This window comes from Paramormyrops kingsleyae, chromosome 8 (genome assembly GCF_048594095.1).
Source record: "Paramormyrops kingsleyae isolate MSU_618 chromosome 8, PKINGS_0.4, whole genome shotgun sequence".
Lineage (NCBI taxonomy): Eukaryota > Metazoa > Chordata > Actinopteri > Osteoglossiformes > Mormyridae > Paramormyrops > Paramormyrops kingsleyae.
The window spans coordinates 16,807,847-16,824,526 of record NC_132804.1 but is presented as its reverse complement, the minus strand read 5'-3'; the positions used below and the strand labels follow the sequence as shown (position 1 = coordinate 16,824,526).

Below are 16,680 nucleotides of genomic sequence, written 5' to 3'. Positions count from 1 at the left end.
CTGACCCCCACAAGGGCTACAGGGCCACCATGAATGACAAGGGAGTGCCAGAAGATATGAAGGGAAGGGACAAGATCGTGTTTGGGAACATCCACCAGATATTCGATTGGCATAAGGAGTAAGCATCCATTGCTTTCCGGTATTGATGTCAGACTGAGTGAGCCTGTGTCAGTGTGTGTGTGTGTGACAGAAATGGGTTTCTGCTCTGCCCCCCTCCATGCAGCTACTTCCTGGGGGAGCTGGGGAAGTGTGTAGAGGAACCTGAGAGGTTGGCGCAGCTCTTCATCAAGCATGTAAGTGTAGCTGAGGAACGCCACGGGACAGCCCACCCCCCAAGAGGTCACCTGACTTGGTTTACTGCTGAGTACCCCCCCCCAACTCTCACAAGCTAATTTTTTAAGTATCACTCTGGGTGTCTGCCATACAGATGTGCCGTGACTGGCCAGGAAGCGTGAAGAGGAAAACAAAAACACAATTATAAACCGGGCCATGATTACCCCGAGGAGCATGGTTCCCTTGGTGGAGGAGGGACGGTGTCTTTTTGATCCCCTCTGCTGTCACAGATACTATAATAATAAGCTAATGTCGAGGGCCAATTAATGGTAGAAGCTGGTAGAAGAACATTGAATTCAGGATACAGATATACACTACTAGTCAAAAGTCTTTGCACACACTGAGATTTTCTACATTTGCACGTTACTCAACATTTACTAAAAATACACTCAATGTTGTATTTATACTGTATTATACTATATTTATACTATAAATTTACACTGTGTTCACCATTTGAGTACCTTTATTAGCAGGAAAATGCCATATCTTTGATTCATCAAAGTAACCTCCTCTAGCAGTTATAACAGCAGAGAAAACCTTTTGACTGGTTGTGTACATGAGGGTAAGTCAGGTCACTGCTATGCAGCTAATGGTTGGAAAAGGTCACGGTAGGTCAGTGGGCCGTGTCTCCCAGGGTACCATGATCTCTGTCCTCGTTCCAGCCCTGACTGCTCATGTGCATGAGTTACATTAACCATGCTGACTGAGCGAGGGAGACGTAATGAGACTTATGGATGGTCTGGATAGCCCTGCCTGTGGAAGGATACTAGGCTGAAAAGGAGCAAGGTGGCTAGAGCCTTGGAACCAGGCAGATGTTGAGTGTCAGATGCCTTGAGCAAACTAGAACCAGCATGGGCAGTCAGGCAAAAAGTGGGTTTTGTGATTCTTCCATGAAGAAAGTTCCCCATTCCTCCATCTCCACGATCTGCGCCATTACAGAAGGCCTGTTTAAGCACACGGTCCCTGTATCTGAGTAACACTGAGGAACCTCTATAAGCACTTCCCTAACAAGGTCTGGCTGTTTCCAGGCCTCACCACCCAGCAATTGCTACACTGTCAGAAAAAAAGAGTACCAATTTGTACCTTTGCTTTGTACCTTCAAGAGTCTGCCAATTGTACCCTAGCTGTAGGTAATTGTACCTTTTCATCTAATTTAAGGTATAGAAATGGACAGAGAGGTACATCCCCTCAGATGAACCCCAATGGTACAAATATGTTCCTCATAGTCCATTTCTATACCTTAAAAGTACTATTATCTACAGCTAGGGTATAGTTGGCAGACCCTTAAGGGTACAGCCCCAGTGACAAGCAAAGATACAAATTGGTACCTTTTCCTGACAGTGTAGGTAGACTGTGTTCATTTCTAATGTGGCTTTCAGGATAATGTGGTTAAATTATACATGAACGGACGCTTGCTCACGCTCAGCTCCATTACAGACTGGCTCTACCAGAGAACAGAGGGCCAGTCATGTAAAGCCATGTCGCTGTTATGGAGCTAGAATGTGTGCAAAACCCACTTATAAAATGATAACGCTAATGATTTCAGATGAAGTATGATGGATGTGCTTATGGCCACAGCCTCCAAGGTGAACAGGGCTTATGAACAAAAGGGTGCTACAGAACTCTGGACCGATCTCTAGATGGCCATCAAAACTGTGTAGGAGACACTGACCGTGTCCTCACGTGTTGCAGGAACGCCGGTTACACATGTACGTGGTGTACTGTCAGAACAAGCCCAAATCGGAGCACATCGTCTCTGAATACATCGATACCTACTTTGAAGTGAGTATATGACCATAGTCACAATCAAAAGGTAAAGGCCATTCTAATGAAGTTCACTTTAGTCTAAAGCTTTGGTTGTGTTCAGTGCAATCTCAAGGTCAATACTGTATCGGAATATCTCAAAGACATGAATCTGTAACCATCAACACGGTACTACAGATGTACCACAAAGTTTTATTGGCTAATTGATTATTTTATTGATTAGTGCCACGAGAAATGAAGAGTGATGTCACCAGCAGAGGTGGAAAGTTCATGTTCAGAGAGTACAAACAAAGATTTTGTTTCAATCAACCAGTTGAGTACTCTATGACTGTGACTCTTTATTCTCAACTGGTTGATTGAAATAAAATCATGGTTTGGATTTGTACTTTCTGAACCTCTGGTCAGGAAGCCCTTGCGGAGTGAAATCGTGTGTGAAAATCACAGCACGAATCCTGCTTTGTACAGGAACTCAGACAGCAGCTGGGTCACCGGCTCCAGCTCAATGACCTGCTCATCAAGCCAGTGCAGAGGATCATGAAGTATCAGCTTCTGCTCAAGGTCAGGCTCAGAGTATAGTGCTAGGAACTGCGGGAAGCGGTGGAAGGTCTTTCATAACATGCCTGCCTCCATCAGCTGTGTGTTACTGAAAATTCCTGCTTCTACCAGTTCGGCCATATTTGATACGATGAAGCAGCTTGTAGCGTTGCTTGGTTAAACTTTTGGGAAAAAAGTCACCTGACTTTCCCCTTCAAACAGACATGTAAATCAGTGAGTTAAGGATCATCAAATAAAATACTACTCTAATCCAGCTTAAGCAGCCAAACAGGCCAATGACTTTATAAACAATTCATTGAGCGATTGATTGCAAATTATTCGGATTCAATTTTTTTGTGATGCATAGTAGTTGAGGAACATGGTTGTTGTACCATGGTCGTATCCACTCTCTGGAAATTAATTTATGTGCAATTTTTTCCCATTACATATCTCTGTGAAGAAATACCATTTCAGAAACATTTTAATTGCTGTATAAGCCAAGATGGTTTTCCCTCAGAAAATGAGCTGTTTGGTCCTACAGGACTTCTTGAAGTACTACACCAAGGCTGGAATGGACACTGCTGAGTTGGAGGTATGATTTTGTTAGTTATTCATAGGAAAGACTGTCACTCGTGCAGCCGCAAATAGAAAAATAATATAGCATGACCTCAAATATGACAGCAGCTCCAGTCAGTAGATTCCATTCTTCCATTTCTCGAAATTCTCAGTATTGGACATATCTGCTTCCCAGTGCTGCATGTCCTGCATGTTCTCGCGCGGTTCTCTGATGGTGGAATGAGCTGCCGAATCACTGGTCATCAGACTCCCTCTCCACCTTCAAGAAACACCTCAAGGCCCATCTGTCCTATGAATTCCCCTGCTACTCTGATGCCTCTTCATGTTTCCTTCATGCCTCTTCATGTGAATGTTTTCGTGTTGCATTTCTTGTCATTGAATAGTCTTATTAGGTACTTGCTTCGTTTGCTTGGAAGCTCAGCCTAACTGCAGTTACGCCTAGTTGAGTCCTTGACAGCAAGTACAGCCACGGAAAAAATTAAGAGACCACAGCACAATTTTTGGTTTCACTCATTTCTGAATTTAAGGGTGTGTGTCTGTGAATTATATATTTTTTTTGTTGCAAACTGCAGCCTGGTTCTTCCCTGCTTCTCATTAATGAAGGGCTTCTTCCCTGCTTCTCATTAATGAAGGGCTTCTTCCTTGCTTTATGGGACTTCAGTCCTGCTTCTAGGAGCCTGATACGAACTGTCCTAGCAGTGCACTTCACACCTATACTTAATGTTTCCCATTCCTTTTAAAGGTTACGATGTCGTCTTCCAATTCATGAGAAATTCTCAGATCGGTTAACGGTCATCTTTGGCATTTGAAAGTCGCTTCCGCCGTCTACCTGGCTGGTTTGGGGTCATTCCCAGTGTCTCCTGTTTCACCTTATTCTTGTGTACTGCTGTCTTAGAAATTGTGAAGCTGGAAGCGACCTGCTGCTCAGCGACGCCTTCTGGCAGCAGAATCATGATTAAACCGGGATTTAAAAATGTATAGAGTGGTCTCGTAATTTTTTTGTGGCTGTATGCTTTTGATGTGCCATTTGCCTCACTTGTACGTTGCTTTAGAAAAAGCATCTGCTAGATTTGTAAATGTACCTATTACTTGACGCTAACATGGTGTGGTCATTACTCTATCATACCCTTTGGCGTAGATATATTTTCACGGACATCTCCTCTTATTTGCATGACTTCTTTAGCCATTACTTTCGACCGAGACGCCTGCAGTTTAGTGCACACGACCTCTTTTTCTTCTTGAGCAGAAGGCAGTGGAGGTCATGTGTTTCGTCCCCAAACGTTGCAACGATATGATGAATGTGGGAAGGCTCCAGGGGTTTGAGGTGAGGTGCCACGCATTCTGGAAGTATGTGTTTATAATCACAAACTCCACTTTATCACCGGATCATCCAGAGTTCCCTTCCGGTCCCAGCTGTAGCACAGTGATATAAATGCAGGGACTGCAGAGGCATTTGTTCACTCACGCTTCACTGACGATCCATTGTGCATCCAGTGACAGAGGTCATATTGCAGTGACTGATAACACCTATTTGCCTTCCTGTGTCCCAGGGAAAGATCACGGCACAAGGGAAGTTGCTCCAGCAGGACACATTTATGGTGACCGAGCAGGACAACAGCATCCTGTCTCGGGCCAGGGAGAGGCGGGTTTTCCTGTTCGAGCAGCTTGTCATCTTCAGTGAGCCCATTGACAGAAAGAAGGGCTTCTCATTGCCAGGATATATCTTCAAATACAGCATCAAGGTGTGGTGACCTCTGGCAGAGTCCTGGCTTTTCACCGTTACTGCATATATGCATTACATACCTTCTTTGGCAAGCCTCCAGATTCTCTCCATGTACCATATTTCTAGGTGTTTAGTGTTTTGCTCTGTTGTTCTTTCCATTTCCATTCCACTCTGACAGCTGGTGTGTTAAGAAAAACAATATCAATATGTCTGTTGGGCGATACAGTGACTCAGCAGGTAGTGTTGTCACCTTGGGAAGATGATCCTGGATTTGTGTGCTGAGTTCGCTTGTTCTCCCTCACTTTTCTTTCTGTTCTCCATTACAAAGACCAGATGGACTAGAAGCTCCAAAGTGTCCTCAGGTGTTTGCTTTCGTCTATGTGTGTGTGTCTGTGTGTCCGTGAGGAAGGTTCTCATCCAGGCTATATTCTGCCTCATGATCTCTATCTTCTGAAAGAGAATCCAGACCACAGTAATTGTAACTGGATAAGTGTGTATAAAATGGGTGGATTGACATTTGTGTCTCCTATAAGAGTGTGGCATCGATGTCACGATACAATAACAAACTTCTCTTTGGGCGTGTTTGTGTTGGCGGTCGGCGGGTGATACCATCTGTCTCGTCGGCGCCCAGGTCAGCTGCCTTGGCCTGGAGGCGTGTGATGAGGCCGACACGTGCCGCTTCGTGCTGACATCCCGCGGGACCAACGGCAGCGGCGTCCGCTTCACACTGCAGGCACTGACGCCCGATATCTGCAGAGCCTGGGTGCTCGACGTCGGCCAGATCCTTGAGACGCAGCGCAACTTCTTAAATGGTGACGACTACCCTCCAGCCTCCAGGCTTTAAAAGAACACATCCTTCGTTCTGAAACAATGATTCCCTCTGAGCACACCCCCCCCCGCACTTCCCTTCTGGCACATTCTTATCTTCTGAAAGGAGTTAATGTGCTATAGCTCTTGCAGCGGCTGAAACAGCTTCTGCTTGCATATAAAGCAGCATCAGCTGAGTAAGACCATCAAAAATGAGCCAACAGAAGTCAGACTGACTTTAGTCACCCCTTCAGGTTTGCGAGGGTCGCGAAAGGTCCTTGTGCATGTGAAAATTTGAGCATCATATTTGGGCTCATTATAAAAAAATCCAAATTAACGGTACCAAAAAGTTTAAGATATGGTAAGAAAATCACACAGACAGCTGTCAACGCGTGAGTGACGCTACTTGCTAAGATGCATGGCGTACCCAAGCTATGATGTTTAGCTCTCTTTTTTAGCACTAATATTTATATATTAAATGACTTTATTATCCAAATCATTGTCAGTATCATTTCAATAGCTATTTTTGGCTTACACATTGGAGAAGCTCCAAAAATATTCCCATTTAATTGCTCGTGGCCGACTTGCGAACAACCAAGGCCGTGAATGTCAAACTCTGTACACAAAAGAGATTCCATGTAACACTTTACCAGTTGCAGGCAGTAAGGTCTGCAGTATCGTGAATGATCTGATCAGCATGTCAATGATCTCTCCGTTGACCTGTCAGCTCTGCAGTCACCCATCGAGTACCAGCGGCGTGAGGGAAAGTCCAGCAGCCTGGGACGGGCCATGCAGGCTCCAACGGCGGCCGACCTTGCGCTGCGCCCCCACTCCTCTGCCTCCTTTGACCGCCAGCAGCTGCCCTACCTGCACGCCTACAACAGCTCACTGCCCTCCCTCCACATGCCCAGCCAGGGGCCCCTAGATGCAGTCGCACGGCAGCAGGTAAGCCTCAAAGGGCCCCACCCCCCACAATGTTAAGTGTGGCCTGTTCCCAGCTAAGTCTTTCACAACAGCTACTGGAAACCCACAATGGTCCCACAGGCCGATTGTGCTGAACACACAAGCACTCAGTCCAGAAGGAGCAGCACCTTTCTGCACCACAACAGGACCACAAATGAAGAGTCCAACTCGTCTCCGGCACCCGTGGGTCACGGAGCCCCGAGGCCACAGGAAACGGGGAATCGATGGGGGTCCAGTTCTGCATGTCAGACCCAGCTGGATGGTTCATCGGCCTGGCCCGGTCCATGGTTTCTCTTCAGAGAACCAAATCATAGAAATCCAACAAACCCAGACAAATTCTCATGTATTCATTTTGCTATTTCCTTAATGTTTTTGTCTATTTCAACACTTTTGCCATGTGAGGCTTGCCATTAAAAGGACTATTTGCAAGGATTAATACTGAGACATGAGCTCCGTGAAGGACAGGGTCATTTATCGGGGTCTGACAGTCGGACACTTTCCCATCAGCTTCTCCGTCTCTTTGTGTCTCCAGCCCACGCATGACCAGCACCTCCCCTTGGCGTCTGGCACATACAGCCAGAGCATGGCTCCCATCCATATCCACACACAACACTGTGGTCACTGCAACACACCCCAGGGCCACCCAGCTGTGTCCAAAGGGCTGTGCCATCCTAAGGGACATACTACACAGGTATGCAGGCTCCACACTGCCCCCTTCTGGGCACAGCTGGCTCACTGACATCAAACACGTTACCTCGAAACTTCCAGAATCCCACTGTATCTTCTGATCTTAATCCCTCTGACAGACACAACGTATACTATATACAGCACCTGTATATAACACATATTTAGATCTCCTTTCCACTGACTGTACGTTAACCAGAAAAAGGCATTTTGACTTGTTCCTCAACTGTAAAACAGCCACATCTCCTGTTCCAGAGAAAGAAAAAAAATTGCTGTGACATAACAGGCCAATTCTCACTGCAGGCTGACAAAGATCTCTCTGCCAGCGCGGTCAGTCGCCTCGTTGGGGGAGATGCTTACGGACTTCATCAATTTCCTGATTTGTGATTTCCTGTTAAGTTCTGGCTGTTTCTTTGTGAATCATTTGTGTGAATGATTCATGTGAATAGGGATAATTCATTTACAGATCTTTGTCCATTTGGCTTTCTATGGAATAGCATGTGGCTCAGGGGATTAGGCTGCTGGGCTTGTGCTCCTGAAGTTGCCAGTTCAAATCCCAGGGTTGGCAGAGTGAAGTTACCATTATGTCCTTGGGCTCAGCCCATAACCCTCAAATGCACCAGGGACTGTCAAACCTGGCTTTCTCCAAAATGTATGTCACTTTGGGTAAAAGAGTCAGCTAAGCAATTTCAAAATGATTCGAATTAATTAGCATAGCTGATATTATTTATAATGATGGTAGACAAAGTTCAGATATGTAACCAGACTCAGTATCAAGTCACTCTGCATAACACTTTATCACCAAAGCAGCGTTGGCTTGGAAGCCAATGCATAATTAATTTTTATCACAATTGAAAGTTAATTACAGGACAGCGGAACGGAGCGACAGCCATTACAACTACTAATTATGGTGTTAATCATTAACAGTGACCAAAACCCTAATATATTACAAAAAGGGAAAACAAGCTTGCGTGGAGTTGTGATGTGAGAGCTGGGAAGAACAAAACCTGCGATTCGAACGAACCTGACGCTGTGCGTTTGCCAAAATTTTCCACAGCTTTGTATGAATAACAGCGTTTGCACTTAACAGACGTGTGGATGCACCAATAAGGGGCCAGGCTAAGGCCAAACTGGCATACCACTGACAGGCCATCCAGAGGTTGGTAAAGCTCACTCCCTCAACTGACAGCCTTGTGTCCTCCTCTTCCCACACAGAGGGCCAGTGAGGACCATGTGAAAGCCATAGCGAGTGAGGCAGGGTGCTTCTCGCCCGGCCCGCTGGGGGTACAGAGGCTCGGCAGCCTGGCAAAGCTGGACGAAGATGAACTGTGAGCACAGAGACTCTGCACCTCCTCCTGCCCCCCCCCCAGCACCAAACTCCATAGAGCGCGACGGTGCTGCGTCGTCTTAATCTGCACGCCATAGCTGATGCGGTCGTTAGGCTGCATCACTTTTTGCTGTTGCTCTTTTTGTCTTATCTCTTCTTTCCTACCGGTTTTTACTCGTCATCCTTCTGTTACAAACGACCCAGAATGTTTAAGACTTTTTCCTTGTGTTTGTTTTTTCTCCCTTTTTAATAATGTTCCAGACCAAGGAAGGGAGGGGTGTGAAATGTCCATCAAGAATGAGCATTTCTCTCCCACAGTGAGAATGGGCACCGTGTCGTGTCGACAATTAAGGATTTAGATTAAGATCGGTATATGCTGAAAACTGGGACGTTCCCGGAGACAGATTTTAAATTTTTTGTATGCATGTGTAACAGGCAGGAGATCCTTAGCATTTGCTGACCTCACTCTTCAATGCCCTGCCAAGGAGGAACCTTCTTCCGTCATGCAGCAGATGTACTTCATTCAGGAGAAGGTGCCACTGGATTAGCTCCTTCAAGCAAACTCACAGTCAGTCAGAGAGGCAAGGAGAAGCCAGACTTTAAACAGGTCAAATCCGGACATCTTTAGCAGATGGGAGCTTCTCGTACTTTTAAAGGACATGGGTGAAGGCAATGTTATTGCCGATTTATTTTTACTTCTTGATTTTTCCAAAACAAAGGTATTCATAGGTTGTGGAAATGTCACGGGATGTGAACGGTCCTTATAAGGCCACCTATGGATGGTTTTTACAGAGACACTCCGCTTTGGGTCAGCTGAAGCCTGATGCCCCCACCACCTCTCACATGGATACCAAATCAGTGCCTGTGGTCCAATTGGGTTTAGCTCACGGGGAAAAAAAAAATCACTCTTAACCTCTGTCTATGTTTGCCTTGCAGTATTGGTTTCTGTGATCCCACCACTAGGTAGGAATCGACTGATCTGATCAGTCATTTTAAAACATGACAATCACCATAACGACGGGGAATTGCAGGTTTAAATACCCAAAGGGATCTGCAGCCTTGGCAGCTCAGGTGACACTGCTCAAAATGCCACACATTGGCATATAAAGGGTTTTTGCACAGGGTATAATCAGTTGAATGTTTTACTGTATCTTCAGCGAGGGAACCAAAGAACATCTTGAAATTCTGGCCATGGTAACTCCTGCCCTTCTTGTGTAATTCACTCCTCTGGAGTCGTCACTGCAGGCAAAGCTGCTCACCCTGCAATGTGTCTGGTGTGATTCTTCGGTACTGGTTTCATACCTGGCCTCTTGGGGAGGCTTGAGTGCCCTAAGCTATCTCGCTAAGCGGCCTGGACTCTCCATACCGATCCAGACCCTGAGGTCTTCTCCGCCCCCACTGAGGTTATTTCACCCTTCTTAATTTGCATGCTTATCAAAGACAAAATACCATACCAGGAAGTGAACATACAGAAGGAGAGGATGGGAGATAGATGAAACTGCCTGACCTATGAGCATTTGCCGTTGTATCATGTTTAAATAAAACTTACCTTTTTGAAAACTCATCCTCGCTAATTCTTTGGGTGATTTCCTTTGTTTATACTGCACAAAGTGCAAAAGTGAGAAATTATGAATCAGATTTCCTTACAAACCTTTCAACTGTGAAAATCAAACGTCAGACTGTGAACATGAGTAGCTTGCAATCTGTGATGACAGCGATATTCTCGCTGCCAAGCCATAGCTGCAGCAATATAATTCTTGCAATTGTTTGCTGCCCCCTTCTGGCTGCTGTATGTAACATAGTATAAATCTCATACAACATCCCATAAATGTAAATCACGTATACAAATGTTCAAAAGGGCACCAGTTTCAGGTGGCTTATATTGGTAAAATACCCTGTAATAACTGAGTGTATAACGCCTCCTATGGGGCAAAACTGTAAATGTATTTACTTAAAATGTCAAAGTCATGTTGGTCTTTTATGGTCGGATGTTGAAAACGTGCATTAATGTCACAGATTTAAATAAGCATGATAGGGATTCGGCTTAGTTTTTCGTTTTCGCATTTTCACAAGAAAACTGACGCATCTTGAAAACCAGGGCTAGTTTCTAAATACCTGTAAGACAGTAAGACGGGCGGTGTGCTGGGGCTCATACGAAATACATGCGCTCGTTTTAAGAGGGAGCGCGGAGCTGCGACGTTTCAGCAGCTTCAGGATCCCACCGAATACCGCCTTTTAATAAAGACATATCAAAACAAACTGACGTGAAATGAAAACGATAAACTAGGCGCTGTACGTAATCTTAACCAGGCGGAGGAACTTAGTCTTTTATTGCATAAATTGTATTTCCGTATTTGTCTGTAAATTTCCAGTGCAAATTGTCCAGGCAGGAATGTAACGGCGGCCAGCCTACCAAGCGGTGCAGATCGCCGACCCCACTGCCGCCCGTCCTCAGTGCGATACTACAAAAATAAATAAAGCTTCCCGAGACTTTGCAGCTCGGGAGCGGTCGGCCAGTGGTGGTTGGCATTGTTTTACATAAACAGAAATAAATATTGCTTTAGATCAGACAATACAAACCAGGGTGCTTAAGTTCTCCGCGTTCATACGGCCAACCTCCTTGATGTAAAGCGCTTTTGAATGTTGTGATAACGCGCTATACAAAAATAAATTTGTTTGTTGTTTCTTTGCTTGGTCGTGGTCCATCCGAGAACTTAATTTTAATTAGGTAAAAAACAAAACAACGTCGGTCGTTTCACAGAAAACGGAAAAGAAAACAGAAAAGAAAAACTCAACGCGCTTCGTCGCTATCTAACTTAAAAATTTTGAATTCTTGAATTTAGAGTCTTACCCTTCTGCTTTACTTCCTTTGTTAAATGTTAATTGCCCAGTAGTGTTATAGGAATATGCTCACTTTTACAGAGGCACACACTATAGTACCAAATACAGGCTGGCAAACCAGGAGTATTAAGTGTGATAACGATTGTAGAACCTCCCGCCGTATGTAGCCTACTTAGCAAATGACCGCTAGACTTAATGTTAAAAAAAAAACTGCGGACGTTTATACCACATAAACCAGGAAAACAGATTTATTTACAGCAACAGATGAATAATGGTTAATGCAGGCCTGCTTAGTAGTCTAACAAAATGAAAGGTTAATGTCAGTTTAAATGTTTAATTTATTTTTAACGGGATCTTAAGGCCTGTATGTAGGCCTAATCAGAAAGGCGTTTGTTAATTTGTGCAAAAAATAAAAAACAAAAGCAGCCAAACAGTGATGCATATTATTTATTAAGGTAACTTCCACGAAATGTTAAGGCTTGATATGATAGTAATGGCGTCTTGTATGTCAGACTGTTATTTTCCTAATTCGACATTAGGTTAATTACGAGATGGTATACACACACGCTTTGGCATCCCTCTGTCACAACAGGGCTGTTTGCTGGGAAAAGGGTCAAATTTAGCTAATTAAACGCCTCAGAATTAGCACTCTAAAAATATATCTTGAGAAAGATATAGGCAGAAATAGTTTTGTTTTGTTATAATTCCACGGAGGTTTAACACCTCTAATTAGTCACGGTATTTGTGTTATATTAAATGCTTTATCCAGCAGGAGCGGATAACTATGTTTTAGGTAGCTGCCTGTTTATCCATCCTGACGCATGTTCACTGGAATATTGATGTCATTTGCAGAATAATGAGGTTTTCTGTAACCTAACTTGCCGTTTGAAAGTGTACAAGCATCAATCAGGTCACAGGAACACAGCGGAAGACAGACCACACCATCTATTTTTATTTGCATTAAAGGAACATTTTTACATGCCTTCTCATATTACATGGTTACATACTTAAATGTACACTGACAGCGAGGTACAACAGTAAGGACTTTTTGCATTTGCCCGAGACGGGAAGCTAACGACGGCCGCGGGAACAAAACGACTTTCTGAAAACCCTTATTTTCACAATATTTCTCTGATAAAGAAAATAAGTTTGTTCTCACGGAAACTGACCGGGGTTCTTCTTTAACAAAAATAACCTGCAAAACGTATGTTCTTATGGTGACAGGGAAACCATGTATTTAATTTAACATTTTTTAAATTTCAGATGTGCATCTTTGATCAATGCATATTGAATGATGCAGGACTTTTGAAATAATTTTTCCCTATGAATTCCAATGTTTTTGGTTTGGCAGAATTACAGGTAAACTGCTTTGCGATTTATTTGAGTGATATCTGCTTTTTTGAATTAAGCAGATGTGGCGATATGCAAAATATTAGGGAACAGGGAAGACAAGGTTGCTACACTGTGTGAAGCTCCCAGTGAAAGCTGAACGGCCATTGATCATATTGGAAGCACAATCCGCAGTAAAACGCACGGCAATGCTTCTCTGATTCATTGATTTCAGATTCACCTTACTGCAGTTTGCTGTTTATTTCTCCGAATCACTATCAGCTTAAGGAACATCCGTCCACCTCCAGCCACTCATCTTGGGCAGGGATACATGGGGGCCTGGAGTTTATCGCCGGCAGAACAGAATACAAGGCAGAGGGCACCCCAGCCCGGATGCCAGTCCTTTACAAACATACTTTTATAAATAACATTGCCTCCCCACGATAATTCAGTATCTCTTGTGTTACAGATTGTTACTCCACGTTCATACAATCTGATGAAAATGTTTTCATCGCCACGCCATTTTTCCCCATCAGCTTTTAAGCGTGAAAGTGCGTATTTAAAGATTGTCGAGACAAAACGAATTCCGCTGTGGGCGTACAGCAAAGCGAGGGGGGGGGCGCGCACGCGGCACACGGGGGCAGGTTTCCTGCACACTGACGCGTCTGGTGTGAAAGGGCCCCCGTGTTGTGGCCCCCCGATCTGGCCCCTGCTCCCTCACTCCTTCTTGATGTGCCTGAGCAGGGCCCCCGCGGCGTGCTGCTGGCCTGGGGCGTGAGCGGCGGCCCCCCTGCCCTTCCTGTTCTGGTGGGTCTTGACGTGCTTGGCCAGGTGGTCGCTCCTCATGAAGCGCTTGCCGCACTGCGGGCAGCCAAAGCGCTTCTCGCCAGTGTGCGTGCGCAGGTGACGCTGCAGCTCATCCGAGCGCGTGAAGCTCTTGCCGCAGAAGAGCCAGTTGCAGATGAAGGGGCGCTCGCCGGCGTGCCAGCGCAGATGGGCCTTCAGGTGCGATGTCTTTTTGTAGACCTTGCCGCATTCAGGGATGTGACACACGTGCAGTCTCTTCCTGCCCAGCTCCTCAGGAGTCTGGCTGGCCAGCCCGCTGTTGGATGCCTGGCAATTGGGGCACTTACATCTCCGGCAGCGGCGCGTGGAGCTCAGGAGTCCCTTGGAGGTGCCCTGAAGGAGGGCTGCAATCTGGGGCTGGTGGCCCAGGACCAGCTGTCTTCCCAGGGCAAAGGGGTGGCTGGGTGGACTGCTGTTGGTCTGGGGGATGCTCCACCACTGCTGCCTGTCCTCCATGTGGCTTCCTGGAAGGTGGTGCCTATTGGAGGAGCTTTGGAGTAGACTGGGGAAATTCTGGCCGACGCTGCTATGCTGGTGGTAGTAAGAGCTGTTAGGCTGCACTTGAGAAGACAGGACTTTGACGGGGGAGAGATCAAAGGGGTAGGAGGCTGGGGTCTCAGCAGGAGGGGTGAGGGGCAGTTCGTGGTGGTGGTGGTGAGAGTGAGTTCCCAGGCCGGACTGTACATGCCCTGGAAACTTCGGCACCGTCAGGGTCATCTGGTGGCTGCCCAGGCCTGGGCTCGTCGCCACCTCATTACTCCACAGCTGGAACATCCCAGGTGTGGAGCCAACCCCCCCTTCATAGGGAACCCGGGGTCCCTCCAGCCCCACGCTGCTGCCTGCCTGCCGCGCCTGACCCCGTGTCGAGGGCAAGAAGGAAATGGCGTGGGATCCACCGTCTGGGGAGGAGCTGGGCGTGCGGTCCTATGCAAGGACCACAAAAGTAAAAGTTAATCAGTTACCTTTTACTATGCAGCCTAATGTCACAGTTCTTCATAGAGAGAAATAATGTATCATCCTATTAGATATTATGAGGCATAATCAGCTGTTTTTTTTACACTGTGAATAACAACTTAAGTGCAGCGGGAGCAAAGAGGCTTAAACTAACAGTCGCTGAGTCACAGTGTTAGTCCCGTATCTACTGAAGCACGTGGCATGTGCATCGTCAACATCATATGGTTTGCAGAAACATGGAATGCAACAGCTACAAGTGCAACAGAAATAACACTTAATACCGTTAAAAAGGCTGCACCGTGTATCATGATGTTACTCTGAGAATTATTTGTACGGAACTTTATAAGAAAAAGATTACGTTTGTGGAAAGGTGCTTAACTCGTTCACTTCTTCCTCAAGTTCCTGACGCAGTGTTACTGTTTATTTATTATTATTTTCATACGCCATACGAGTACATCTGTTACTGTCACCAAGTACTAGTTTTTACCTGCCAAGTCTAAAGAGGAAACAATAAAACAATCTACAAACCTGTAAAAATGAGTGCAGAAAATGATCAGTAGCGGACAAAGTAAGCGCAGCCATGTGTGTGCTCGGACCCCCGCTCGCTGGGCGCGGACAGCGCGGTCATCTGAGCGGCGACGCTCCAGGAGAAGCGCACGTTACAGGAGACCAGGTTTAACAAGCACAGCAGGGTAATCCCGTTTGTGAAATCCGGACTTAAAGCTCGTCGTTTCACACTTTCTCTCCTCCTCACCCAGATCTGTTATTTGCACTCGTGCGAACTTCCCCGCTCCTCTGACGGCCAGCGGTGGCTTTCATATACCTGACGAGTCTTTTGAAGTGCAGGGCAGAGCCAATCGCCATAAGTCCTTGGGACCATTTCAAAGGAGCACTGATTGCATCCTCTGTACAGTGAAGAGACCCTCTCCACCGAGTCCCTTATGTATGTGCTAAGGGACAGGGGAGGGGGGCGGTGATGGCGGGGCTTGCAGAAGAGGAGGAGGAAGTCGCAGTGAGTAAAGACACGTTTCTGATAGAACAACAGTCTTTTATATAGCATTTTTTGTTTATTTTTGAACGTCAAAGATTCAACAAAAGGTTCAAATTTAAGAGTGACCCATGTAAATTCTACAATAAAAATCTGAATTGAGTTGAGTCTGTCCCAAGGAATTATTAAATTACTAATAATTAAGATATTAAGACGTTTGTTGTTTCTGTCATGTTTTCTCACGACATATGCAAAACAAAACCTGGAACATGTTTATTAGCCTGGATTTTTAAGACATCCATCCAACTCTATTAATATCATAACATTTAACGCTTATCTGTTATTTTAATCAAAATAATTATTATTTTAATTCCCAATAAATGTTCAGTGTACGAACAAATACAAAGTCCTGGATACTGGCGAGCCCAATATGTAAAGCAGTTAAATGACAAAGGGGTGCAATATTTCTCAGTATTACAACGTCGCCTGAAAATGCTTTTTAAAAAAATAGACAATTAAATAAACAAAAATAAATAAATCTGAACATAAAGTGAAGTGACATTACAGCAAAAGTAAATAAATAAATAGATCGATAAATAAGTAAAATTGAAAAATAAAACACTTGAAACTACACTGCAATTAAATTGATATTCCCGCTGATACACTTTCCGGTTTTCTTCGCTCTCTCACGCATCAAAGCCTCCATCCATCCATCCGTCTTCCAGCTACTGACGCAGTACAAGGTCGCAGTGAGCCTGGCACCTGTCCTAGCAGTTAGGGGACGCCCAGGACGGGGTCTCCTCGTATTTGTGATAATCAGATAATTGATTAATTTGAATAATATAAATAAACCCATTTGTCCGTTTCAAATATAAATGTAAATTGAAAGAAAATGAGCAGTTCCGTTTCCATAGAATGCTGGCTAAAAATCCAACATACCGTCCAAATTAGTATGTTTTTAATAATTTAATTAGTCTTTAAAAAGTTAGTCCGTATGAAATAATTAAGTGA

The 16,680-nt window shown here is 45.0% G+C and overlaps 2 protein-coding genes across 6 annotated transcripts in view; one reads left to right on the top strand and one right to left on the bottom strand.

The window, feature by feature from the left end:
* Positions 1–10,275, top strand: part of arhgef25b (Rho guanine nucleotide exchange factor (GEF) 25b) — a 37,262-nt gene extending 26,987 nt beyond the window's left edge. For 2 of the 4 annotated variants that reach the window (XM_023832636.2, XM_023832618.2), the window contains exons 6-15: positions 15–118; positions 224–293; positions 2,026–2,115; positions 2,563–2,655; positions 3,173–3,223; positions 4,454–4,531; positions 4,758–4,949; positions 5,562–5,742; positions 6,465–6,682; positions 6,782–7,215. In XM_023832636.2, the coding sequence (XP_023688404.2) occupies positions 15–118; positions 224–293; positions 2,026–2,115; positions 2,563–2,655; positions 3,173–3,223; positions 4,454–4,531; positions 4,758–4,949; positions 5,562–5,742; positions 6,465–6,682; positions 6,782–7,114 (1,410 nt within the window). In that variant the 3' untranslated portion in view covers positions 7,115–7,215. The other 2 variants (XM_023832627.2, XM_023832645.2) reach the window with 2 other exon arrangements.
* Positions 10,276–12,814: 2,539 nt separating this feature from the next.
* LOC111854961 (transcription factor Sp5-like) lies at positions 12,815–15,730 on the bottom strand. Of its 2 annotated transcripts, none has more exons than XM_023833513.2 (2): positions 15,210–15,730; positions 12,815–14,651 (listed from the first exon to the last, which is right to left on the bottom strand). In XM_023833513.2, the coding sequence occupies exons 1-2, from the start codon at positions 15,261–15,263 to the stop codon at positions 13,599–13,601; spliced, it is 1,107 nt and encodes a 368-aa protein (XP_023689281.2). In that variant the 5' UTR covers positions 15,264–15,730; the 3' UTR covers positions 12,815–13,598. The 2 variants fall into 2 exon arrangements, with proteins under 2 accessions (XP_023689281.2, XP_023689272.2); XM_023833504.2 differs by having other exon boundaries at positions 15,505–15,730.
* Between the last annotated feature and the right edge of the window lie 950 nt (positions 15,731–16,680).